The sequence below is a fragment of the Heliangelus exortis genome, chromosome Z (genome assembly GCF_036169615.1).
Source record: "Heliangelus exortis chromosome Z, bHelExo1.hap1, whole genome shotgun sequence".
In the NCBI taxonomy this organism is placed as follows: Eukaryota; Metazoa; Chordata; class Aves; order Apodiformes; family Trochilidae; genus Heliangelus; species Heliangelus exortis.
Genome location: NC_092454.1, coordinates 31,307,190 through 31,335,013, shown reverse-complemented (window position 1 = coordinate 31,335,013; position 27,824 = coordinate 31,307,190). Strand labels below are relative to the sequence as shown.

Sequence of the window (27,824 nt, the reverse complement as noted above, 5' to 3'; positions counted from 1 at the left end):
AACTGTAGAATTCAGATAGGGACAGAAATATAAATAACCAATAAAATCTCTAGAGAATATTCAAATCACAGTTGTGAATTTCAATATTTATTTTTCCTTGTTTGACAACAATTCTGAGAGACAGGTATTTGCTACTCGTTCTTTTTTCTGTTTTCCACTTATTCAATGGTGCAGAAGAAAGTAAGTGTTACTAAAACATTTAAATATATCATCATGGGTGTCTGCATTCTCAGAATACAATAAAATTAAAAAAAAAAATAATAATAGCCTACTTCTTTCCCACAGATTCAAAGCGTTGCTAATATTATTGCTGACCTTACAAAGAGATTGTGCTTAATTAATGTTTTGTCTAGTATGAAATTTAACATATAGAATCCATACATTACTGCAACTCATTGCAGTAATGCAACTTTACATTTCCTGAAATACTGAACTTGAAAAAAAATTATTTAAAAAAACATTGCTGATATGTAGAGACTGTTGCAAAAACTCTAGTAAAGTCATACACTGTTGCTTCCAATATAATGGCTGAAATAATAGAATAGAATAGAATAGAATAGAATATTTATGGTAACTTATATCATAGAATTTTGACAGAAGACAGTGCAAGAGGTGTTGAGCAAAAAATTAATGGCACAATAATGCATAATAACAAATATAAGTATGAAGGATCATACAGTAAGCTATATAATCTGTTCACTTATTTTTTATCATGTGTCATATATTCTACATATGTAATACTATTATCACACATGCTTTTATATATATATTACGGTATAAAATATGTGTTAGAAGATATATAATATATAACTGATTATACATTAAATATATACTAAGTTATATTAAAAAAATTCTCATATACAACATGAATTATGATCCTTCATACTTACATATGTTATTATGTATTATTGTACCATTAACTTTTTACTCAACACCTCTTGCACTGTTTTCTTTCAAAATTCTATGATTTTACATTATTTTTTTCTTATAAATTATCTATTGGGTTTTTTTAAATTTTTTTCCTACTTCCCTAAACCCAAGCTGTCTCCTACTGTCTTTTTCATTATAATGTAAATAGCTAAGAAAAATTACATAACTATTGCTCTTACTAAACAATTTAAGTGAATGCTCCTTTTCAATTTTTTTTCTGTACTATTATCATTGACTGTTGTGTTCTGAAAGGCATTTTCACTGAGATTATTTCAGTCCCAAACTGCTTCTTTATGAAGTAAAATTCTTTAATATTTTCTGACATTACAAAATTCTTTATCTGACATTCAGACTCTGAGTTCTTGTGCTGATTCTCATGATATTTTAAAATTCTCTGCTGCAACTTGTCTAGAAATCCTGTGATTATTTATTATCAGTGTGAAATTTATCATCAATTCAATCACTCAGACTAAGCAAACACCACACAAAGGCAGAGAGGTGAATGAGTGTGTGAACAGCTTGTGTGTTTCAAACATTCACCCTGGAGAGAGAGTTGGCTTCTCTGTTTTAAGATGTGACATAACTGGGGCCAGGTTCTGTAACTATTAGTAGTTGAGAATTTGGTGAGTACTGAAACTTAAATTCCCCCACTTATTAGGACAACATGGGCTGTAAATAATTGTATTTCATCGCTGTAATCGTCCCTTATTTCATTGTCCCTGGTCACAATGTTGGCCTTCTGATATGTAAGAACAGCCAGTTAACTGAGAATTATTCCCTCAGTGCTTATTCCACTCTACTCAGCACTTGGGAGAAAACATCTACATACTGTCTCCAATTTTAGGCCCTCCAGTACAGGAAAAATATTGATAAAAAAGAGTGGGCATTAGAAGGCCACCAGAATGTTCAGGTATGGATCACTTTTCCCGCCTTTCAGGCTGAGGGACCAGGGCTCGTTCAGCCTAGAGGAAGAATAGCTTCGTGGGGAATCTGACAGCAGCCTGATGTCTCCCGCCTAAAGAGAATTTTTCAATGATGTGGAGCCAAGTTCTTTGCATCAGTGTAAAGTGCAAGTACCAAAGACTATGGGCATAAGTTGAACAAAGAGTGTTTCAAGTTTGAAGTAAAAAGATATGCTCAGTAAGGACAGCCAAGCAGCAGAGTAGGCTGCCCAGAGAAGTTCTGGCTGCAGCCTTGGATTCTTCAAGCCTCTATCTGACAAAGGCTTGAGAGAATCACAGAATAACAGAATCACACAGAGAAACCTGGCCTGAGCTCACAGTTGATTCTGCTGCAAACAGGAGACCTTCCTAGGTTGTTTTTACTTTGAATTTTATCATAATCTTATACTGTAACCCCATGATTTAACGGTTCTTTCATAGGTATGATAAATGGTCAGCTTATAATCAGATATCAGACATTTGAAAAGGAAGCACCCAACAGAGTGCAGTTTCTTCTCATAAATTTTCATGAGAAAATTAAAATGCAATGCTGTAGCACACATCTGTTAACAAATCTTCCAGGTATAATTACCTGACAAGTCACAGGAATGAAAGTAGAGATGACATGAAAATAAATACATCCTATTTATATTTATCTATCTATGCAGTCTCTTGAATGAATGTCAAAGTATAAATCAATACTTCTTTACTAATATTAATTTTATCTTATTAATAAAGGCTGAAGAAATTTAAAAAGCAAACACAACATCATAATAGCAATTTATAGGTATTTGAAAGAGTGAAGTTAGTGAAATAGTGAATGGAAACTCATAGGATGGTATTTGATGTAAAAAAAAGAATTTTATTAAGTATTTTTAGCCTTTACTCAGCCATAGGCAAAATACAAATCCATTGTTTTTTTTGACAGTGGAATTTAGTGAAATCAGAAATGTCATCACAGATATTCAATAAAATATTGATTTTGTTTTCCAGTTTTTTCATTATCTTTAAATTATTTATTTGAATATGATACTTTTCTGGTTACTTCACACATATTCAGGATGTATAAACTCCATATTCTAAATTATGTTACAATTTTCTAAATTTTAAATTCTTTTGTGTTTAAATTTTTCTCATAGATAGTGCATATACTGAATGTACATCTCATAGTATAGCTCTCCTAATGCACAAATACTCAGAGGAGTTACTATGCATAAGGTTTGGCGATGAAGGTAAACACACAGTTTGCCTACAACAACCCCATGCAGCATTTTTACAGGGTGAGCATAGAGAAAGACAAGAGGGCATGGACCTAAGCTCTGCCAGGGGAGGTTTAGGTTGGATATTAGGAAGAAATTCTTAACAGAGAGGGTGATCAGACATTGGAATGGTCTCCCAGGGAGGTGGTGGATTCTCCATCCCTGAAGGTTTCTTAGAAGAAACTGGATGTGGCACTCGGTGTCATGTTCTGGTACCTACAGGGACAGTGGATCAAGGGCTGGACTCGTTGATCTCAGAGGTCCTTTCCAACCCATCTGATTCTATGATTCTATATTTAGTGAAGGATATGTTTCTCGCAAGATAAGATAACAAGTTATGAATTCCTGTTCATATAATTCTTTATTTGTAACTTAATTAAGATTGCAGGAAAACACTAGCATTTATAGTGAAAATATCTGTTTGAAAATTATAACTATTTATGCCTTCATTATTGGTGTGTATCATAAAAGAATCTATTTCACAAATCTATCCTGGTTTGCACTGGATCATGTAGAACCTTTTTTGGTTCTAATGTCTAAAGGAACCGGATGACATTTTTACAAGTTTATCTTAGGCTGTTTGGCAAACATTTAAAATTTATTGTGGTGAAAGCCCGTTGTTGCTTAATAAAACTCTGCAGTTGCTACTTACTGTCTCCACGGCAAAGCAGAGGCCCCAGTTTATAAGCTGCTTCAGAATTTGGTCTGTCGGTGTCTGTGATAACAATTTCAGTTACTGGTAAATGCTCCTTGTAGGAGAGGAATCCAGTATCATTAGTCCTGAAAAGGTAAAACAAAAGTGACTGCTATCCTAATGTTTCTGGTGAACATTTCATTATCCTTTTCACATTTATGGGAAAAAGAAAAGAATTAAAATATGAAAAAAGTGCTGCATAACTCTGGCTAATACAAACAACTGTGAATATATCAGTACCATGTTTTAGTATTGGTATTGTGATCATTTAACATGAATGAAACAATTTCATGGGAAGTGTGTAGTTTTATGGTTGTGATTATTTTTGAGAAAAACATGCCTAAGCATGAGAAAACTGGTTTTGACATAAATGGGTACGTAACTGACTTCATAAGGTGATGTGTTTGCCGGTGTCAGTAATTTTATGTTGCTGAGGACATGTCAGATCTACAATAGCTTGTCTCTTTTTTATTAAAAGGCTTAGTATAACTTTCAGATAAGGCTAACTTCTTTTTTCCCACCCTGTCAAAAAAATAAAAAAGTGAAAGAGAAAATTACAAAGTCATGCTGAGTGCACAGGAAAAAGAGCTTCTACATAACTCGTAGGCAAAAAATATGCAACCTACCACTCAGAGCACACATCTAGTAACTTTTTAAAAATCTTCATTAACTTAGTGTCAGAACTGTACTTCTAAATTTTGTAGGCACCAGTTTTGTTTCTAATTTTTTTCCCCTGGACCCATGGAAGTATTCAGTCACTCAAGACCATTCTGTAAAATTCAATCTTCCTGTTAAGCCATTCATAGCTGAATCTTCTCTTTAATGGGCAAAGCAAATAGCTCAGAAACAACTGTACAAACTGAGAAAGAGAAGACAATCTGGACCTCACACTGCTTAGAGCTTAAATGTGAGACACACACCTCAAAGCAAGCAAGAAACATTTCTCTAAGAACATGGTTGAGTTTAACAACTCATACTGGAGCTAAGTGTACAAAATACATACTGGAGCTAAGTGTACAAAAAATGTACATATTTTTTCAGAAAGCTTTTTTCTGTAATGTGTAATGCAAAAAAAAAAAAAAAAAAAAAAAAAAGTGCTAAATTTTTATATACAAGTGAAAGCTCTACAGCTTATAAATACTTCTATCCTTTTGGAATAGGATTCCATATTAGTGCTTTGCTTTGATGATAACAACAGCGTACAATTTTAATTACCTAAATTGTACATGACAAAAAAAGAAGAAAAATGTCTAAATTTAAAAGTGTCGTTAAATTTATGCTAATACTTAAATGATTATTTAAAGTGAACCTTTTAACTATAATTATTCAGTATTCTAAAACTAATAGCTGAAGTTTCACAAAAGATTAAAGTTTATGTCTTAATATATAACTAGGAATATACGAAAGAACTAGAAAGTATCTGTATAAAATTAAACCCTCAGAATTCAGAGGGAAAGAATTAGCAAGAATAATGCATATTGCTATAATTTTGTAAGAAAATGTGTTCTGTGTCAAAGAAGCGGGTGACACTATGGTAATTTTAATTTACAACTGTTTTGTATTTTAAACGTTCTTTAAATCTTCTTTATTTACTTTCCAGGAAAAAGTAATGTAAATAATCAACTGTAGAAAGTCACCATTCATCTCTGTCTGCATTACAGTTGCAGTAGTGTTGGGAATCAATGCAGGTACCCTCGAATCCACAAGCACATTTTCCTACAGCAGGAAAGGAACCTCCCCAGTAAGTCTGTGTTTCATTGGTTCTTCCAATCCACCAGCTCAATGGCATCCCATCTAAAAGGTAGGTTAGAGAAAATCAGTGGCCAGTCTTTCTAATCCAAGCAACTTTCCAAAGGGTTAAGCAGAGAAAAATCACCTCTCAGATCTAAAATATTTAAACAGCAACTGTTTACCTTTAAAGTCTACCTTGACTTTTTAAGTAATTATTCATTTTAATATGTAATTATCAGGTATTAAATTATTGTCACAGCTTTTGCTTGCATTAGTGGAAAAGGGAATTCACAGACAATCACTTAGCTTAAGCAGTCAGTTTATGTAATTTGTTTTAAAATGTTCCATGAAAACAAGTGACACCATTGTCAAAAAAATCAAGAGAGTTTGTGTTTCCAAGTAAAGATCCATTTCAGACCGTGGAATGAGAAGCAATGGAGTGAGAAGTTTTACTAGAAAGCAATGCAGAAATTATCTCATCCTACTACCAAGAGCGTTGTAGACTACTATTTACCCATTTCTGGGATGAACATTAAGTAGCTGAATAGTGAAATCAGAAATGCCCAAAGACAACCTTGGGTCACAGGCAGCAGATTCAGAATTTGTATACTTAGACACAGCAGAAATCATATTAGCAGTCCTACCATAAGAAAATTGATACATCTGATGAATATAAGTGAGGTTTCCCAAGCCTATTACACCTCTGTATAGGTGTATCCAGTCACCATTTTTTGTAGCAAAATGGCAAAACTGAGTACTTCCTTAATGCTACAGTACAGAGTACTGCAGATTAAGCTTTAAGATTGTGCCAAGTAGGCACAGAAATATATATTGAACAGATGATAGGAAGAAAAACAAAACAAATCACCTCAAATTAGAAATAAGAAGGGTGATAGATGCATGAAAAGAAATCAAGACATGAGAAGAAATCAAGAACTGTTAAATTAGAGTTACTTATAGATGCACTTTTATTCACTGTTGTTGAAGCCCCAAGTTTTCAGCAGCAGACCCCAGAAACAAATTGAAATATACCCTAATCTCAGCTTTACTTAAAACTGTCACTGTTTATTAAATCTCACTCTAGATTCTCACTAGATAAGGCCTCTCTGTTACATTGACAATCTCTGAGTTTGTAAACATATTAATTGTATTCATTACTACACAACTGCAAGCCCATCAGCCCAAAAAATAGTGTGAGAGGTTTCTGGGAAAGTCAAACTTGCATAAGAGCACCTATGCTTGTCATGTTTGTGAGTCATCACAGGAAGAAGAAAACCTGAAGAAAAATAAATAATTTATCAGATAACACTCTAAAAACCTTCCAGCAACTAAGACTGTAAAAAGGAGACTATTTCTGCTGTTTCAACAGTGTGCCTTAATATTGTAGTTAGGAATTAACATTCCAGACTTTCACTAGGGACATTGGGGTATGTTTAAAAGCTGGTTGCAAATTTTTCATACCACAGTGCAAAAACAGGGTATTTACTGAAATGCTGCACATTCATAATGATTAGCCCAGATTGTTATCCCTGCTTTGAAGTAGGTGTCATGACCTTAGTATTTTCAGAAGATAAAAATAGAATTTTCCCTTATCATGATGACTATTTGTAGAAAGAAAAAGAGGGTAAATTGGAGGATACTTGGAAAACTTGCATAGCCTCAGAGACAAAAAAGACTATGTTTTTTTGTATTCAAAGACTAAAATAATTTGAAATATTTTAGCATATGTTCACTAACACTTGTCAGTTTAGATGCATCCCGTTTTTAACTAAGGTTTATCTATGCATTACTAGTTTTGCTTAGCTGTAGATAGCTTGACTGCTTAAAGGTGATTCTGTCAGGTCTTCCTTAGCTACATAGATCCACTATGGTGATCACTGTGTAAAAATGCTGATCTTCCAACTTTTATCAAACATGTTGGCTGTCTATATACACAATGAGTTTGGAAGGAGTGTTTGATAACTCCATGATGCTATCCAGAGGAAGGTTAAGATAATGGGCTTAGAGGAACCTCATGAAGTTAAACAAGGAGAACTGCAAAAACCTGCACCTGAAAAGGAACAGCCACAGGCAGAAATATATGCTGGAGGTAATCCATCTGGAAAAATTATTGATGGAACATGACCTGGGGTTCTTGACACACAAAAGGTTAAACTTGAGCCAGCAGTGTGTCCTTGCATAGAGGACTACTGGCATCCTTGCCTGCATTAGTGAGTGAATTGAGGTGTTGCCAGCATGTCAGGGCAGGTTATCCTTATCCTTCATTCAGCACAGGTAAAGTCACACTTGGAGAATTGTGTCCTGTTCAGAGCTCTCCATTTCAAAACAAAGATGGAAATTTTGAAGAGAATCTAACAATGGGCAAAAGAGATGATTAAGGTACTGAAGTATCTCTCCTATGAGGACAGACTGTGAGAAGAGGAATTGTATAGCTTAGAAAAAAGGAAACACTTAAATACATGAAGGGAGAGAGTAAAGACAGCTGAGACCTGCTTTCTTCCAGTGGTGCCTAGTGACAGAACAAGACGAAGTGGGAACAAACTGAAACATGGCATATTCTTCCTGAACATCAATACTTTTCACTGTGAGGGTGACTGAGCACTGACACAGATTTCTCAGAGAGACTGTGAAGTCTCCATCCTTGAAGACATTCAAAAGACATCTGGACATGGTTTTGGGTAACTGATTCTTGTTGGCCTGTTTTGAACGGGGATATTGATGATAGCTGGATGTTGCTTCCAACCTCAGCTGGCCAGAGATTTGTAATTCTGTGATACTAAAGCTGTGCAAACTCATACTCTTTGCTGCTGATTTGGTACAGACATGCAGAACAGCTATTTCAATGCACAGTTTAGGTGTACAGACAACTGAGTTCTCTGAAAAAAACTACCACCACATATATTTTGAAAAATCCCCACTTTTTAAAATCTTTTTTTTTCTTGTAGGTAAGAACTCCCATTCAAAAGAAGTCTATATCTACAATAGGCTGTCTACTTCTTCTCCCAGGAATTTCATCTGGTTTTACTGTTATTGTGATTGAATGAGCTAAAGGGGATCTGTCCTTATTAAGTCATCTATTAATGGTAACTACCCTTGAAATAAAAAGGGACAGATCTAAATCATGGAATGTAAAATTCAGAATTTTATTTTAAGGAAGTGTTTTAATTAATAATGCTAGAAAAAATGAGACAAATTAAATACATTCTCTAAAGTGTTATAAAAATGTGGCTTTAAGAAACTGAAGCATTAGCTTTCTATAAGTGTTGCTAAATCATCATCATCATTCACAAAACCTAGTGACTTTTTAAAGCAGAGTCATTTCAGAAGCCACCACTGAGCATCCTTAGATACTATCTTTTCTCTTACCTCTCTGAAAGAGTTCTCTCTTTCAGAACAAACCAAAACCCATTCCTCAGAGGAACAGCAAAATACAATTGGTAAAGTCTATGGTAGTGTTTAATTAAAGAGTGATTTTCTGCAGAACTCACTTTTTACTTCTAGCTTCAAAGCTCTAAATTTTCGATGGCTTAGCACAACTGACTGATTGGAGTCTTTTAGTTTTCTAGGAAAACCTGCTTTTCTGAGAATGAAGGTGAATGAGCATATGGTCCTGCTTGCCTAGGTCTTTTCCTCTTCTTTTCTTTGACCTAATTTTTTCATTATTTCCAGCTTCATCACTCTGCTGTAACTGGGGAGTTAAAAAGATGGGGTTTATTGTTGTTTTTGGTTTTCACTTAATCTATATGACAGTTAATATAGACAAAGAATTTGAAACACCTATAGAGAACAATCTGAAGCCCTCTTCTTGATCTAGACCCAGCTTTTGAACATCGAACCATAAATTCAATTTTGAGTTCATAGGTAAAAGGGAAGGTCAGTAGGATGTCTTAAGCTGTAGATTCACCTCTGTGCTGCAGAGATCTTTTAAAGCAGATATTCTGCTAAGAGTAAATTCTGTCATGATAAATCCAGTGTTGTCCGTGACATATATAAAGGAGAAATATTTAAGAAAAAAGTTTAGAGACAAAGCCAAAGACTGCTGCACTCAGAGTCGTGGTCTCTGGTTATTAGGAAAGGCTGTCAATAAATGAATTTGAGCAGTTTCAGAATTTTGATGGACAAGTGAAACAATTTTACTTACGTTTAAAAAAGACAGAAATAATGAGACTTTTACTCTCATATTATTTGGAATACATAGATTGGATTTTCACAGTAAAGACTTTTAACTTCATGTCTGTGTCAATGAGAGTTAAGATTTAAGTAGGCTATATAATTTCTTTTCATTTTAAAATAAGTCAGAGGAATCCCATTCATTTTTCCTTAAAACATTTATATTTTTGTCAATAATCTATATTGTAACTATTGCTTTTATCCTATGAAAGCTTATCTGGGACAGTAAAAATTTAATATTACCAGTGTTTTTTTCAGGCACCCAGTATCATATGTACACCAAGTATTCAAAAATGTTCAGTGATAAACTTCTGCTGATGCCTATGCACTAGCTTGTGTTTCTTCAAAGAGGTATTTCCTCAATAATTGTTTCATTAAAAATCTCTGGAAAGCAGACCAACAGGAGCTCTGCTAATAATGATCTCTGCTTATGGAAAAAATTAAATGCGAGAGTACTTAATTCTCGGATCATTATAAACAGACATTTGTGTTTTTCTGGTTCAAATATCTCTTGGTAACTTACAAAAATCTGAGAACTAGATAGATGAAGTAGTTCAAATTCCATGGTAGCAAAGTGCCGTAATCTTGATGTGAAATAAGCACCTTTAGTAGCCAGTAAAATAAAGTGAGATATATTACGACTTGCAGGTTTTACTTACCTGGCTTATCTGAAAGCCTTGACTTTCTGCAGTGGTAAGCAAGTTCCTGTTCACAGTGCTCTGCTTGGTTAATTGTAGCCTGAAGCTGGTCTAAGCTGGCAGAGTACTTGAAAAACATAGTGTGGGGGTTCTCTCGATTAGCACTTTTGACTCTGGTTAGGTTGGTATTGTTATGCTGCATAATTGTCCACGTTGTATCTTTCAAAACACATGTGAAAAATAGTAAAGAATGAGTAGTAGTTTCATAAGTTGATTTAAAAAAACAAAACAACCAGACCTCAGGGTGACTCCTTTGGTAACAAAAGGTGCTCTTGAACATATAGGAGAGAGCTATAAATTACCAAGCAACAATTATAGCAACAGATCATTATTTATAAGTAGGTTATAATATCATAACTGTAAGAAGTATTCAGATTATTATGATTATTGCATGGGAAAAACTATAAGTGGCAACACTCAATTATTTCTGAAATAAGATATAGTTTACTCAGTAAATTACTATGAAAGAATAGGAAGAAGTAATACTTACACTTGTTATATTCCCTATATATATATTTTCTATTATACATAGAAACGAAAGTAGCTTGCAAATACTGTATTTACTATTTAACTCAGATTACATGAAGGTGATTTATTCTAGCCATATAAAATCAAATGGTAGATATTATTCAAAGTACTATTCGAAACTTGTATATATCCAGGGATTAAGAATCTCAGCTTCCAAAGTTCAGTACAGTTACTTCCAAACAGCTGATGTAATATTGTTATGGCAGGCACTATGGCAGGCTGACTTGATTCAGTATTGTAACCTGAGGAAATTCAGAAGTGAGAGGTGCATTTCCTTAAAAAAAGCCTACACTGGTCAACTTTTAGCTCAGACGCTGCTCAGTAAAGTATCTACATATTTTATTGTATTGTGTAGACAGTCCTTACTATTCATGTAAATTGTGGCATGCCATATACTGCTGGCACATTTATTCCAGAATAAGATGAAGTATGTCTGCAACATTTTTTCCTCCCATGAATTGCCAGTAAACATGCAGTACTTCAAAGATGATTTCTAAAAAAATATGTTCTGAAGTAATGCTTTTGAAATAAAAAGCAGAAATTACTTGCGTATAAATATACATATAACACATTTAGTTGAATAGTAAACAATATAATGCACATTTATAAAAAGATATTTGCTGAGATGTGCAATCTGCTGTGAAACAGACACTCTCAAAATCTGAGACCTGTTGCTTGAGTGAAGCAACAAAGCAATTGAATGGCTTCCCAGGTATATTGACACTTCACAAACATTCTTTCATTAAAAGTCTTCTTTTAACTTTCTACAGCAACTGTGGAGAGATTTTTAACTGAAAATACCTTAGTGCAATGCAAAAAGACACACATCAAAACCCCCAAATGATGTTACAATACTTATATAAAGACATCACATTAAATGACACTAGAATCCATAGGCTAAATACTATTTATTTACTATGAGACTACAAAAATAATTTTCTTGTACACTGAGACACAGGAAGAATTAAACTGTTCAGCACAATTGGTCACTCTGTCCTACAGTTTGCATACAAGGAATATACAATGGAACATGAAACTGCTTGGGATTACAGATATTATTCCTTTTGTGGTCTCCAAAATAGAAATTGTTCTAAATATTGACAGTTGATAAAGGCTCATGTGGTTCTTCTGTTTGTACTTAGTCCAAGCCCCCTCACCTGTGAAAAGGGCAACACTGAATTTACTCTCTTGCAAATCCTGTGACAGACTGATCCCCATAACTAAAATCCACCTCAAGGCAGGGTTGAGCAGTCTCCCAGTTAAAGCTGCTCTGACTCAGTGTTCATTCCAAATTTAGTAGGTATTAAAAATACTATTTTTTTCTAACTTCTAGTTATGATTATAGCATTTCTGATATTCTTATAGTAGTATCATAGAATATAAGTATATTCTTATTGATTTAACAGAGTTATTCTATTAGCTTCCTGCAGGTCACAAATTACTGACATTTTAAGATATGTAAAGAGAAAGAGAATCAAGGTGACTTAAAGGAAGTAAACAGAAAGTAAATATCAAGGTGAGATACTTATTCAAGATATAAAAGGAGTCTATTCAACTTTTTAGTAATTGCTTACCAGTTTTTTGGTTATATTATACAATATTAATAAGTACATTCTCGTAATGTCAAAAAGGGGATGGCTGGAAATATTTCTTTCCATGCACATACACACAGAAACAAATATATTTAATAGATACGCAGAACCTTAAAATTAGTAAAGTAAGTCAGCTACCAGACCCGTTGTTACACTCCCAAATTTACACAAAACAAGAAAAGCAGGTCACTGCAAAGTTTGGTCATCTTAACAGACTATATGGACTGTGGACTTTTCATTCTGAAACTGTCCGTCAAGAATAAAACTGGTAAAAGATACCCTCCTTTCAGATGCCGGAAAATAGAGACCCATGAGTGTCAAAGACAAGACACTGGTGTAGCAATGTAGGCATGCACCTTCCCTGCCTCCGGTGGAAAAAAGTCATGAGGAAAATGGGAACAAAATATAGAAGACTCATGTTGTCAGGCTGAATCTCAACATGAACAACTAACCAATGAGGTTTGCTGAATGTAGTGAATAAGGAGTGACTGAGGAAAACAGTAACAGCTGTTCATGAACACACAAGGGTAAATCAGACACTACACTGAACCTTGGAGGGTTATATCCTCTTAAAAAAATTGCCATCTTTCTGTCATGATTCTTTGGTCTCTTTTAGTCTCATAGGACACTAGGATATTTCTTTTTTAAGGGCCTGTGCCAATCTGAAGTGTGCCCACTGTGAACCAGCACAGTTCATTGTAGAAGTCAAGGATCACATAACCTAGTTAAATTGTACAGACTGACTTAAATTATGAGAATTCCACTATTTCAACATGTATGATAATCATACTATAGATCACTGTGAAAAAAATCTGATGCTATCGGCAGATGGAGTCCTGTCATCTTTTTAAGAAACAGGTGTAACCTGTTTACAGATCAACAACAAAAGCTTTTAAAGTTTCTAAGTTCTCAAGACTAAACCATACTCAAATATAGCTTAAATATGTATCCTCTTAAGCAGCTATAATAGTGTAAAAATATTTTTTTTCATAGAAAACAACAAATTGTTTCCATATTTTTGATTGGAAAACAATTCAAATAAATAGAGACTATGTAAAAATAAAAGTAAATATGCACGAATTAAACAATAATGACTTTCAAAATGCCATTTAGATGTAAGCTTCACTAAAGGGAAATATATCAATGGCAAAGAGAGAGAACATCAACTGGTTTGTTGAAAAGCAGACTGCTGACTAACTATGATATCTAAAACTTTTAGTGAGATAAATGGTCATTCAAATAACTGTTTGCAGAGGAGGAGACAGAATCTCTGACAGTGAGACTGAGAGAGTCCCATTGGCTGCATTTGCATTCTCCAAAAGATCTACTTGCAGTGTGAAAAAATAAGTTTAATGTTTATATTTCTCATAACAAATATCGGTTGTGAATTACAATTTTTCAGAATGCTACTGGGAAAAATCAATATTTTTTTCTCAAAGCATAACTTATTTCTCATTTCCTTAAATGTCCCCATTTAAGGGGGACATTTCTATGTAATTTCTATGTAAAATCTGTAAAAGCTGTAATTTCTATGAAATCAAAACTGCTTCCCAAAAAATGATCTATTATGACATTGTCTCCATATGGAACACATTTTATTGATACAAAGCACAACAGGAATTCATAGCCTGAATCTTGTTATTGTAATTTCTCTAATTCTTCATTGGTTGTGCATGTATACATTAAATTCACAAGCTACAGAGGCTTCTTATTTGATAACTCATGTTTCAACATAATGAACATGCATACAGACTCAGATGCGATTTAAGAATATTTATCACCTCACCTGTCATATTACAGTATACAAGAAATGGTTCCAAGGGTCCACTTCCATCTGAATCAATATTGTAAAAGCCTGAAGTGTTTCCTCTGTGCTTATAGGCTTCACATGATTGCTCATAGATGGCTGTAAAAGAACACATTGCATCACAAATGTAATGACATAATTTTACATTTTATTCAGGGAATGAAAAAAAAAAGTGCATGGAGCTTGACAACTTGACAAAATTGTATGTGTTTGCTGCTAAAGAATACAGAATAAACTACATAATCCAAACTATACTTTCATTTGAATTTGTAAAGCGCACCTGTGCTTAAACATTAAATTTTATTTATTGGAGATATCACTAGGGACATTTTCAAGCATTTCATTTTGTATTTCAGCCTGAAATTTTCAGGGAGAAAACAATATACTGCGAGTCAGTAAATGGTTGTCAAATCTGTCAAATATATGTAAATCCCAAGGGTATTACCTAGATCCTGGTAATCAGATTTTAAGGAAACAAACACTAACCACCTGAAAAAAGTCAGATTTTTTTGTTGCTGTTGTTTTTGTTATATACAACAGAAGGTAAGTAGTGTGTTCTGAATTTCTTCTGGCCTTTATTTGCTTTCACACTTCTTATTTTCTTCCCTTTATAAAGAGGAGGGAAAAATGACTTGTCAGATATCACAGTTAAAGCACTAAATAAGCACAGAAAAAATGACAGCTCCTTACTCCCATGTCATGTATACTTATATCAGTCAAGGCCTGAAGAAAAGTCCGTGATGTCTTCTTTATGATAAAAAAACTATCAAAAAGATTTATGAGTCCTCTTCTGCACTCTAAAGTGATAGAAACTACTGATGATAGTGCCACTGCTAGACAGCATTATCTTTACTTCCCCTTTAACACTTACATTGCTAAAATTAGACTGTGTGCTCTATCAGTTATTATAAAAACTCGAAACGCTATGCCAAATAGAAAGAGCCATTAGATTAAGGAAAAAGTTAAAAGCTGTATACAAATAAAACCATACATCCATAATAATTATTAATATATTAGAAGATTTTGATCTATGTAAAATCAGGGGTTCTTAAAATTTAAAAATAAATTCATAAAGTACCAATACAGTTTTATAAAAGAGGTCTGTTTTTTAAAAAGAAATTACTTTTGGAAGAGTCTGATCTTCATATTTTTGGCCTGATGACTACTGATGTTATATGGCAACACCTATCAAAAAGAAACAGTTCATTGAGAATGCTTATATTATGAAATATTCAGAATGCACAATGCATGTACATTTCAAATAGAATTTTATGGTTCCCTGTGGTAAATGGTCTTAGTTAAATTTAAACATGAAAAAAAGAGATTCAGCTTTTCATTATGTTCTGATCCTGACAGTTTGAACACAAATATTTTAAGATTAGTAACTCCTAGGGTTATAATAAAAAGAATATTGCTTTGAGAATTCAAGGGGCAATTTAAAATTTATTTTGAAATTACAAAGAAGTGTGATAACATGGCCAAAAATTATCTTAAGGTTGAAATAACTGAAGAACTAAATTAAAAAAAAAAAAAAAAACAAAACCACAAACAAACAAAAATCCAGTACTAAGAGTCTTCCATTTCCTACCCATAGATACAATACTTTATTAATAATAAACAACTGTCCTGGAAAGCTTTTAGATATATATTTGAAAAGTAGTAATAAGAATTCAGTAACTCATCATATTCCTCATGGAGCCTCTGAGTCATCAGGAAACGATGGCTTCCATCTGTCCTCCTCATCAGTTGATTCAAAATATACATTTTCAAACTATAATTAATCAAATCACCTTCATCTTCACTTTGGGCTTGCCATACTTTTATATTTTCTACTGTGGTATTAAAAAATATCTGTACTATTGGTATGCTTTATTTGTTATAATTTCTTTTTTTAATTGTTACTTAGGCCTCTGTGTTCTTTACAATTAAAGAATTACAGAAGTAACAGTACTGTTGACTGTCTACAAGGAAGATTTAATAGGCAGTCTTCTAAAATCAAAACAAAAAAATCTGTAGACACATTGTCTAAATACATTTTTTTTTGTGGTGAAAATAATTTTTTAAAAAATAAAAATTGTTAGAAAATCTTAGACTTACGAATATGGCAAGTAGCTCCTTTGTAGCCAGTATAGGCACAGTTACAGTAGAAGCTGCTCCAGGACTGTGAGCATTCACCACCATGTTCACAGTAATTAGGTGAGCACCTAAAATGAAAAAATAAATATAATTTATACTCTCTTTTATGTCACCTCTATTTATCAAGGAATAAAAAATCATGGGAAAGAAGTATAATAGCATAGTAAAAGTTTTCAAGCTCATTAGGGGAGATATATTAAAATAATTACTAGGAAATTAAGATAATTTTCCTTCATCTTCCCCAATATTCCTGTCACAGGATTTTAAAATACTTTTCAATTAATTCAAGAAATTTTAGGAGAGTAATATAGTAGGATTGTAGAAAGTCCATCAGTTCACACATGTTCAGAGCCTTTCTACATTCACTCCACCTGACTCAAATCACTTCATCTTCCTTTCATAAACAAGAATAAGCAGAGATTTTCAGGAAAGGGAAGGGGGAAAAAAGGACAAAAACAAAATAAACAAGCAATAAACACAACCAAAAAAAAGAAGTAGTGGGTAAAATAAGTGATATTTTCAATAAAAATAATGACATTTTTGACAGTGAAAGAGCTGATCTTGTATCTGTTGTGTGATTCGCAGGATGCAATTCTAAGACAAGTCTGTAGATGACATATGTCTAAAAGAGCTGTGGTTTGGAACATAGAAATGAACATTAGGCACCAGGCTTACAATTTTTTTTATATTAAGTATTTTGAAGGAAATAGATAAATGGGTATAGCAATATTTCTTCAGACAAATGCTTGATTTTAATTCCTGTGGGTATGACTAGACATAAGTTATTATAAATAAAGTAATATAAGTAGAATTCAGTATTTTCCATGTATAACAGCTGCTCTGCTTGCATGTATTTCAGTGGTAGCTTTTCTTATCTGATTGCTTTTTAAAAAAGATATCCTTATCTCTAAATTGCAAGTTATTTTCATGTCTATGCTTCTATTGACTCCTTGTTCATATTAATTAATCTTCATAATAGTGTTTGCAAGATAGGAAGTTTAGATGAAATTGATGACTCTTACAGCAACTTTAGTAGAAATTAAATCAATATAGAGTACAATTTCAATCTTTTAACATAAAATTTTACATCTTCCCTCTGTTTCAGAATGCATAATAGAAAATAGGCACTAGGCAGTATCTACCTCACAGAAAAACTATGATTACTTTATAAGTTGCAACCCTACCTTGTTTTAGAACAGTGCATTCTTTGAGGAAACAAATCTTAAAATAAAAATATTACTAATTGTCCCAGTTTGGTCCAGGATAAGGGTAATCTTCTGTCTTGTAATTCTGCTTTCAGCTTTTAAGTAGCTGCACTTGCTGAAAACAGCAATCTTCTCAGTCAGTGTCTGCTTCTAGGACTGATAACGTTCAATGTTTAAAATTTGTGCTAGAGACTGGTGTGCAGAACCAAGGCCACTGCTCAGTTCTGAGGAACATTTTGCCCTTCAGAAGGAGAAAAAGCATAAAGAGGTCACACCTGCAACTCTCCTTTAGGGAGGAACAGACAAGATAAATGACCAAGATTGACCAGAGTATTCCATCCCATACACATAAAAGTATAAATCTGAGGGACCATGAGGTTCAACCGCCTTCCTGCCTTCCTGCCTGCTTGCCTGCCTGCTTGCCTGCCTGCCTACCTTCCTATTTTTCACCTGTCCCTGTTTGCTTCGGCATCCTGGGAGGATTCCATCCATTCATCTGCCTGTGGTCCTGATCCGTGCCAGCCTGAAACTGTGTGTTCCTGCCTCTAGCTCCCAATTGCTGCTGACTCCAGGAGTCCAGTCTGGACTTCCCCAGGGCTGCCCTGCAGCCTCTGTGGTGATATGAGAAGTACTAGGGGGGGTGGGGGGAGGGAAGGGGGGAGGAATGTGGTATCATTTTCTTGTATATTTGTATATATTTAGTAATTTTTCCTTTTTATCATTACTGTTTCATTAAAGCTGTGTAGTTTAGTTTCCAACCCATAAGTCTCTCTCTCTTATGCTCTCTCCTTTCTTTAACAGGGAGGGGGATTAATAGAGAGCATCTGTTATTTGGTTTAATTGCTGGGCCAGTGTTAAACTGTGACACTAATATTAGGAAAAGTATTATTACTGCTTCATCTTTAAAAGGTAATTTTTGGATTCATCACAATGTCTGCTTCAACCAGAAAGTAAAACAGCTGATTAAGCGTTTATCACATATTCCTTGATAATACTCTTTTAAGTGTACAGCATCTGAAAATTATATATAATTTAAAACTAAGACAGCAGGCCAGTAATAATCATAAGCTATAATCTCTAAAGGAGAACAATAATCCAGATCATAAATATATTTTTGACATAGAAGGGAAAAATAAGAACATATGCCAATTATCTACTTGATATATATTTTGTGTACAAACTGCTTATCATGGTTTGAAACTACAGCTAAAAGATATTTTGAAAAGAATAACTAATTGCCGTAATTTTCATTCATTTTTTTTTTTCAGTCTTCAATTAAAATTTTAAAACCTTCCTCATGCTAGTGTCTTCTATTGGTTTTTTTGTTTGTTTGTTTGCTTTGGTTTTTGTACTGCTGCCAATACATGGAAAGATATAACTCTTGGTAGGTAATTGTAGGGATGGTAGAAGGATCTCTTCTCAGCATGCCTCAATTCCCCCGGTGCCCATCCTGGGGCACCAGGACAGCAGGTATGAAGCCCTGCAATTGGATGTGAAGGTGAATGAAGGGGTCACCTAGGCAGCCTCCCCCATGCATCACCACCACACATGTAAGTTTAAAAAGAAGGGTAGTTGTCATCAGTGACTTCCTCCTGAGCAGAATTGAGGGTCTAATATGCTGAGCGGACCCAACTCTCAGGGAAGTCTGCTCTGTCTCTGGGGTGAAGGCAAGAGACATCCCCACAAAGCTCCCTAGTTTGATAAAATCCTCAGACTATTACCCACCAGTGTTTTTTCATGTTGATGGTTAAGAAATGGCAAGAAGAAACCCTAAAGCAATGAAAAGAGATTGCCAAGCCTACACATGGTTGGTTAAAGAGCCAGGTGTCCAGGTGGTATTTTCTTCAATCCTTTCAGTATCAGGGAAGAATATTGATTGAACGGCGTAGGCAATCCCAGCTGATGAACACGCAGCTCCAAGGCTGGTACTATAGGCAGAACTTTAGGGTTCTGACCATGGGATGGTCTATTCTTCACCGAGTCTAGTGATGCCTGATAGCATGCACCTCACATAAAAGAATAATTTTTGCTGAAGAGTAGGTGGATTACTAGGGCTTTAAACTAGATTTGAAGGGAGGAAAGAGCAATAGCAGGCCAGTCAGTGATGAGCACTGGAAAGGACTGTCAGTGTCTGAGGAACTGTGTCCTAGTGAGACCCTTAAATCTGCTCCACAAAGAGGTGGGCACAATGAACCACATTAGAAGTGCTTCTGTATGAATGCATACAGCACAAGGAACAAATAGGAGGAGCTAGAAGCCTTGGCTCAATCGCAGAGATATGATATTACTGGCATTAGTGAAACCTGGTGAGATGAGTCCTGTGACTGATGTGCCATGATAGATGGTTACAGGCTTTTCAGGAGGGATAGACAGGGCAGGAGAAGTGGGGGAGTGGCACTGTATACAGTGGAACGGCTGGAATGCATGGAGCTTATAGCTGGTAACGGCACAGTTGAGAGTGAGGATCAAAAGGCAAAATATTTAAAATAGATGTCATCATGAGAATTTGCTATAGGCCACCGAGTCAGGATGAGGAAACTGTTGACTCATTCTATAGGGAACTACAGGATGCCTCCACATCATCTGCATCTGTCCTCATGGGGGCTTCGATTTACATGATATCAACTGGGAGCATGACATAGCTGGTACAAGCAGGTCAAGATTTCTAAACCATCCGGATGACAACTTTATGGCACAGGTGTTGAATGCACCAACCAGGAGAGGTGCTTTCCTTGATTTGTGACTTGCAATAGAGAAGGTCTTGTGGGTGAAGTGGTTCTTGGAAGCTGCCTTGGCAATGGTGACCATGAAGCAGTTGAGTTTAACATACATGGTAATAGGAGGAAAAATGACAGTAAGACTGCGGCTCTGGACATGAGGGAAAGCAGACTTCAGGTTGCTTGAGGAACTGCTTGGTAAGGTCTCCTGGGAAAATGTTTTTCAGGGTACTGGAGTCCAGCAATGCTGGTCACTTTTTAAGCAGCACCCCCTACGAGCACACAACCAGGTAATTCCAAAATGCTGGAAATCAAGCAGGCAAAGTAGAAGGCCACCCTAGTCTTCTACTAGAACTAAGACACAAAAGGAAAGTGTATGGCCAGTGGAAGGAAGGACAGACAACATGGGAGGACTTTATGGATCCTGTTTGCCACTGTATGGAAGAAGTAAAAGCTGGTCTGCATTGTGAAAGATAATTAAAAAACTTACTTAGATATGTTAGTAGCAAAAGGGAGGCCAGATACAACATTGGTCTGTTGCTTGGTGATCATGGACACCTCATAAATAGGGATATAGAGAAAGCAGAAATATTTAATGATTTCTTCACATCTGTCTTCAACACTGATGGTGGGCTTGAGCACCACTAGAGCCCTGGGATGGTGAACCATGACTGTGCAAATGATAATCTCTCAATCAGCCCTGAACTTATGTGGGAGGTCATAGCAAAATATGTGCTAGCAGAGGTCAAAAACTACCTCAATGGTTTTTCAATGCTCTTGGGAATCTGGAGAGGTATCGGTTGACTGGAATTTGGCAGATGTTGTCCCAGTCTTCAGAAAGGGCAGCAGGGTCATCCCTGGTAACTACAGGCCCATTAGTCTCACCTCAGTGCCTGGAATGATTATGGAGAAGATTCTTCTGGGAGCTATTGAAAAACACCTTAAAACCAACATAATAATTGGTCCCAGCCAACATGGTTTTGTAAGGAGAAGGTTCTACTTAACTAACTTGACTTATTTCTACGAGAAAGTAACTCCCCTAGTTGATCAAGGGAAGCCAGTTGATGTAATCTTTCCTTTCCTTTTTGGAAAGGCCTCTGATAGTCTCTCACAGCACCCTTCTAAATAAGATGTCCAACATCAAGCTGGAATAGCTCAAAATGCAAAGGGTGACCAATTGGCTGATGGGCCAAGTAATAGTAAATGGAGTCACATCCGTTTGGTCACCAGTGACTAGTCAGGTTCCACAGGGATCTATTTTAGGGACTCTTCTCTTTAATATATTCATAAATTATTTAGATGAATGACTTGAAGGCTTACCAATTAAGTTTGCAGATGACACCAAATTAGGAGGAGTCGTGGACACTCCCAGAGGCAGTGGGAGGGCCTTGCAGAGGGATCTAGACAGATTAGAATGCTGGGCAATTGCCAATTTTATGAAGTTTAACCCGGAGAAGTGCCAGATTTTGTGCTGGGGACACGGTAACTCTGGATATTTATACAGCCTGGGGAATGAGAGGCTGGAGAGCAGCCCTGCAGTAAGGGATCTGGGGGTTCTGTTCCATGGCAAGTTGAACATGAGCCAACAGTGTGCCCTGATAGCCAGGAGGGACAACTGAGTCCTGGGGTACATCAAGCACGGCACTGCCAGCTGGCCAAGGGAGGTGATTGTCCCAGGCAGTCCTCAGAAACTAAATCTGCTAACTCTAAAAATCATTTAGAATGACACTCTGTCTTTTAAAGTTATTATGTCTAATTTTTTACACATAATTTGTAGCTATTATACTAATATATATTGATAACAGAACTGAGAAAAAATATTAAGGAAAAATATATTGAGATAATTATTTGCATACCAAAGTAAAAGGACAATATGAAGATATTATACAATGAAAAGCCTAAATGCAGGATCATGGAAAGAACAATGACTCAAAAGTCAAAATAATTCAAGCATTAGAGGAGGACCTGGAAAGCAAAGAGAATGGAGGAAATAGAAAATAGGAAAATAGTAGGGAATTTTCTTTTTTTGTTTCAAACTGAAAAATTATATCCCAATGAATAAATGAATAATTAGCCAACCATCTGTCAATGAGGACTGTAAATCTGGAAAGTAAAGAATACCCTGTGCATGTTAAATATATATAGTTATTGATTTTTCATGGCATGACTTTGTATCAAGGTGGCTACAGGAACAGCTTCTGTGAGAAGCTGTTAGAAGGTTCCCCTATGTCTGAGAGAGCCACTACCAGCTGAATCAAAGATGGACCCACTTTTGTCCAAGGCTGTCCATGTTAATACCATCTAAAGTGTTAGCACCTATGTGAGAATGTATTTAAAGGGAAAAACAAATAATAATATAAAATAAATAAAATAAATAAAATTATAAAAAATATTTAAAATAAAATATTAAAAAATATATTTCAAATAAAATAAAATAAAATAATCTGTACAATTACAGCTGGACAGAGCTGAGAATATGTGAGAAAAACAACTCTGCAGACACCAAATTCAGTAAAGAAGGGGCTAGATGAGTACAGGAGCCAGAGCAGTGATTCCCCTGCAACCTGTACTGAAGACTATGATTTCCACCCTACAGCCCATGGACAATAATGGTGGAACACATTCACCTATAGCCCATAGTCCATCCACTCTGGAGCAGGTGGATGCTCAAAGGAGCCTGTGTCCTGATGAGGGACCTGCACTGGTCCAGATTTCTGGCAGGACCTATGTACTTATGGAGAAAGAAGTCGACACTGAGCAGGTTTTCTGGCAGGTCATGTTGCCCCATGGGTGAAATACATGGGAGAAGTCTTTTCCAGAAGGACTGCAAGTCATGGGAGGGACACCTTCCAACCCTAACCCTGTGAACTATTATGACAGAGTGCTTATGTGTATTTTCTTACACAAACTTCTTTTTAAAAACTCATGAGTCGTCTCCATTTTTATCAGACATTGAAAAATTGATGGTATATCTGAGACAATCATTGTCATAAATTATATTATGAACCAATTTAGTGATGTTTTCCACTATAATTTTGCTTATATCTCATTTAATGTGTTTGACTAAGAATATGCAAAACCTCACATTACATTCTTTTGACCTGATTCTATTCTTTATTCTGTCTCCTTAACAGAGCCAAAAAAGCAAGCAGTGTAATAAGAGTAATTTCAACTCCAGTGTTGAAAAAGCAGCAATGAGACTGTGCTTTCGAAGCTGGAAGGGAGTGCCTCTCAGCCAGAGAGGAGAGAAAAGAGGCAGTGAAATTAGAAAAGTAAGAAAACCAGTTGAAGGAAGAAGGGTGTGGAAACATAAAACAAAATATAAATGTATGCTTCATCCCAGATACAAATCTTTATTAAGTTAAATGGCAAAGTTTTGACTGAGGCTGAACTCTTTACTGCCTATTGCAAAGTCAACATAGACTCAGTAAGGGATTAATTAGCACAAAGAACAACATATTAACAACTGCATTACTGAAAGTACACATTACACTCTAAAAAAAGGTCACACTCTATGTATATTTTTTAACCTGCTTTTGGTCATTGCTATGAACATGTATAAACAATTAAATAAATAGTTAAAGCACCAGTATTGTTTTTATATTTGACCTACAAAGCGTTGTGACTTTCTTCAAAATAATAACCTGGATAATCTCTATGAGTGGAAAGCATGGTACAGAAATATGACTGTATGACTGAACTGGAAAGTGTCTGTGGTCTCGAAGCAAATTTCTGCCTACAATGTTTTCCCCAAAGACAGTAATTTTTTTAAATTTTGTAATTTAAAACCAGACTTTTTTAGATCAAAAGGAAGCTTTTGAGGACTAGAAATTTAGGCGGTGGAGCAGAAATATTTACAAGAACGTATTTCCCCTGCCTGTTGTGTCACTTCAGTACAGCCCTTCTGCTTGGTGCAGGTGTTTGTGGATTAAAACTGACTTGCACAGATGGTTGTGACTGCAGCACAAAATTTATCCTTCCATTGCCTATTTCTTTCTGTTCCACCTCTTCTCAGCAGCCTTTGCTGTTCTGAAACATTCATTTTGGTTCATCCTATGTCCTCTCCACACTGAATTACAGCAATATCTTTCCATCAAGCATTCTGATCTTTTTAAGGGAAGGTATATGGTCTTTCCTCCCCACAGAAGGGGGCAACTTAAACTAGTGACTCTTTTACATAGATGCTAATACCAGCTGTTGTAAATTATGATACTAGTTCTGACCATAGCCTAAAAAAGATTCTCACGCATTGTGATGAATACAATCTACCGTCTTTCTGGATGGCTAGAATATAAAAACAACATTGACTTGTAAGTAACATGTCATTTCAAAGGGTAAACAGGACTATATGTCACAGAAGAGTGTCTGTGTCTATAGCTTTACTTGAATAGAAAGGCATTCAAAATTTGTTGGAAACATTAAATAATTTTTATACCTGTTACTCTAATTTTATTTACAGAGCATGGAAAACTAATTCCCGTGCAATGTGCACTACATTTATTCTAGACTTTGGAATTCTCACAAAAGAAACAGTGCAATTTCGAAGTGTTCCATACTTTGTCAACAAACCAGCATTGGAAACAAAATATTAAAATAAATAAATAAATGAGTAAATTTTATTTTCTTACCTGTCTATAATGCCACATAAATCTATCTGAATGTCACTGAAATTTCCAGAAACATTTTGTTGAACTGAAATAATATCCACAGCTTTGTTATCAATGGAAATGAGTCGCATGCATCCTTGAAAGCCACCATATAAGGTACTACATTCAGAAATGTTTCCACTGCCAGGGCAGCCTGAAAGAAGCAGAAAACATGGCACTAAAAAAAAAAATATTTGAATGAAAAATTTAAATATTCCAAAAGTAGACTAAGTTTTGATAATCTCTAGATATTGTAAACTTTGTGGGTGGAAGACTGTAAGCAAAAGCTCTTTTCATTCGGCATGGTGTTGCAACTGAAAAGAAATACTTCTGTGCAGTCTTACTTTTTTCAAAGCATATGCAAAAGCATAACCAAAAATTGGGGTAAAGCAAGAGTTCCAAAGCAATTAAGGCATAAACAGATTGATTGACTGAGCTTAGATCCAAAATGTTTGATTATGGTACAAGGTGCCCATGATACAAACATGTTTTTAGTCACAACTAAATAAAACAAATAAAACAAAAAATAGTCTTTAATGGTAAAACTTATTCTTAGGTTTCCCACTTCCTAGCAGAATGTGAAAAAGAGAATACCCACAATAAGGTAAGAAAGGGTCTGAGAAACACTTGAGGGTGTTGAAGAAGCTGGTCAGTGCCATTGAAACAATTGCCAATGACATTGTGAAGTCATTATAATTTTAATCATCAAAAGGTCTTGACAATTTGGTGACCTTCTTGATGACTGGAAAAGGCAGATGCTACTCATCTTCACAAAAGGTGTGAAGGAGGACACAGGTAACTAGAGCCCAGTCAGCCTTACTGTTCATTACAGCCTCGCATGTTCATGGAACAAATCCTCTTATAAGTAATTTCTGGACATGGGAAGGACAATAAAGCAACAGTGTAACTTTAGAATCAAAGATAAATTGTGCTTGACCAAGGTCTTAGTTTTCTTTGTTGACGTGATGGGCACTGTGGACAAAGGGGAAAAAATTAGCATTGTTTACCTTGGTTTACCAAAGATCCTAACACTTTTCTTAAGTCTACCTATCACCAGATTGATAACATATGGGTGGGATAAGTGGACATTTGATGATGAAAAGTCCAGCTGATGCAAAGTCAGTGAACAGATGGTCAATTCAGAGATCACTCCTATGAGCTATGTTGTTTAATGTCTTCGTTAATGACCTGAGTAATTGGGCAGAGTGCTCTTTCAGCAAGCCTATTACTGATGATAAAGTGGTGGCAGGGTTCAAAAGTTGGAGGGCATGGCTACAACTCAGGAATATGGACAAGTTGGAGAAATAAGATGGTAGGAATTTCATGAATTTCATTTAAAATAAGTTCAGTGTCTTTAATCTGAGATGGAACAAGTCAGGCAATTATCCAGTCTGGAGGATAACTGTCTAGATCCATAGAGAAAGGCATGGGGTCCCGGTGGCCAGCAGGCTGACTCTAAGTCAGGAATGTGCCTTTGGAACACAGAAGGCCAAAGGCGTTCTGAGCTGTATTATCAAGAGCACAGCCTGCAGTTCTGGGGAAATGGTCCTTCCCTCCATGTGATGCCTATGAAAACACATCTGAAGTGATGTAGTTCTGGACTCCCCAGTACAGGAAAAACATCAACATGATGGAGTGAGTCCAATGGAGGCTTCCAAGATGGCCATGTACCTGAATGAAGAGGATGCATGAGGAGAGGCTGAGAAATCTGCGCCTGTTAGTCTTAAGCAAATTGTGGTCTGACTTTAGCAACAAGTGCTTTTATCATGAGGGTGGCCATGCTATTTGGAGAAAAAAATATGCCTATGAATGTTATGAGATTTGCATCCTTGGAGCTGTTCAAGGCTCAGGCAGCCACAGCCTTCTACATCCTGATCTAATCAGGCTTCTTTAGATTGGAGTGTTGTGTTAAGCGATGTCTGGGGATAGCATGCCAAGGTTTGCAGGATTCTGTGCTAGCATAGACCCTTGCTTTGCCATCTCAGCTTTGATGGCTGACAGAGAAACAATGGGAAATTAAGAGGGGAGGGTTAATATTGGTTTAGAAAGTATAGAAATACCTGAGGAGGGCCAGGTAGGAACTAGAGCCCATGTCCACAGAAAGATGTTGGGACCATGGAACTGTACTTCACTGGGGGCTTCAGACACTTCATTGGGGGCACAGAAAAACCTTTATGTGAATGCCTGCGGCATAGGCAATACACAGGAGGAGCTAATGATGCTTGCATGCCTGCAGTGCTATGACCTGGTTTGCACCATGGAGGCATGGTGGAATGACTCTCATGACTGGTGTGCTGGACAGAAGGGTTTAAGCTCTTCGGGAAGGACAGGAATGCATGGAGCTCCACCTGGCGAGTGATGAAGGAAAGACCAAGTCCTTGTGGTTCAGGGTGAAAGAAAGGAGAGGGGACATTACAATGGAGATCTGATACAGACTATCTGACCAGGAGGACCAAGTGGATAAGGTCCGTCATAGACAGGAGCTGCTGCTTGTTCACAAGCTTCTTCACAAGTCCTCATGGGGGACTTTAACCACCCTGACATCAGTTGGTGAAACAACGCAGCAAGGCAAAAGCAGTCCAGGAGATTCCTGAAATCAATGGATCTAGGCAGTTATCTTCCAGACTGGATAGTTACCTGGACTTGCTCCATCTCAGATTAAAGACACTGAACTTATTCTAAATGAAATTTCATCCCATGAAAGATGGTTGACTTTCATGGATCATCTCCAGCAAGACCAATTCACTGCATCCCTAGAAAGTCATGGAAA

At 35.9% G+C, this 27,824-nt stretch overlaps 1 protein-coding gene across 1 annotated transcript in view; it reads right to left on the bottom strand.

Annotated features, from left to right (window-relative positions):
- Positions 1–27,824, bottom strand: part of CNTNAP4 (contactin associated protein family member 4) — a 204,201-nt gene that overhangs the window by 34,274 nt on the left and 142,103 nt on the right. The window contains exons 10-15 of the mRNA XM_071730885.1: positions 25,037–25,208; positions 16,448–16,554; positions 14,330–14,449; positions 10,385–10,582; positions 5,462–5,618; positions 3,783–3,910 (exon numbers count right to left, since the gene is read on the bottom strand). Coding sequence (XP_071586986.1) covers positions 3,783–3,910; positions 5,462–5,618; positions 10,385–10,582; positions 14,330–14,449; positions 16,448–16,554; positions 25,037–25,208 — 882 coding nt within the window. The remainder of the gene's footprint in view (positions 1–3,782; positions 3,911–5,461; positions 5,619–10,384; positions 10,583–14,329; positions 14,450–16,447; positions 16,555–25,036; positions 25,209–27,824) is intronic.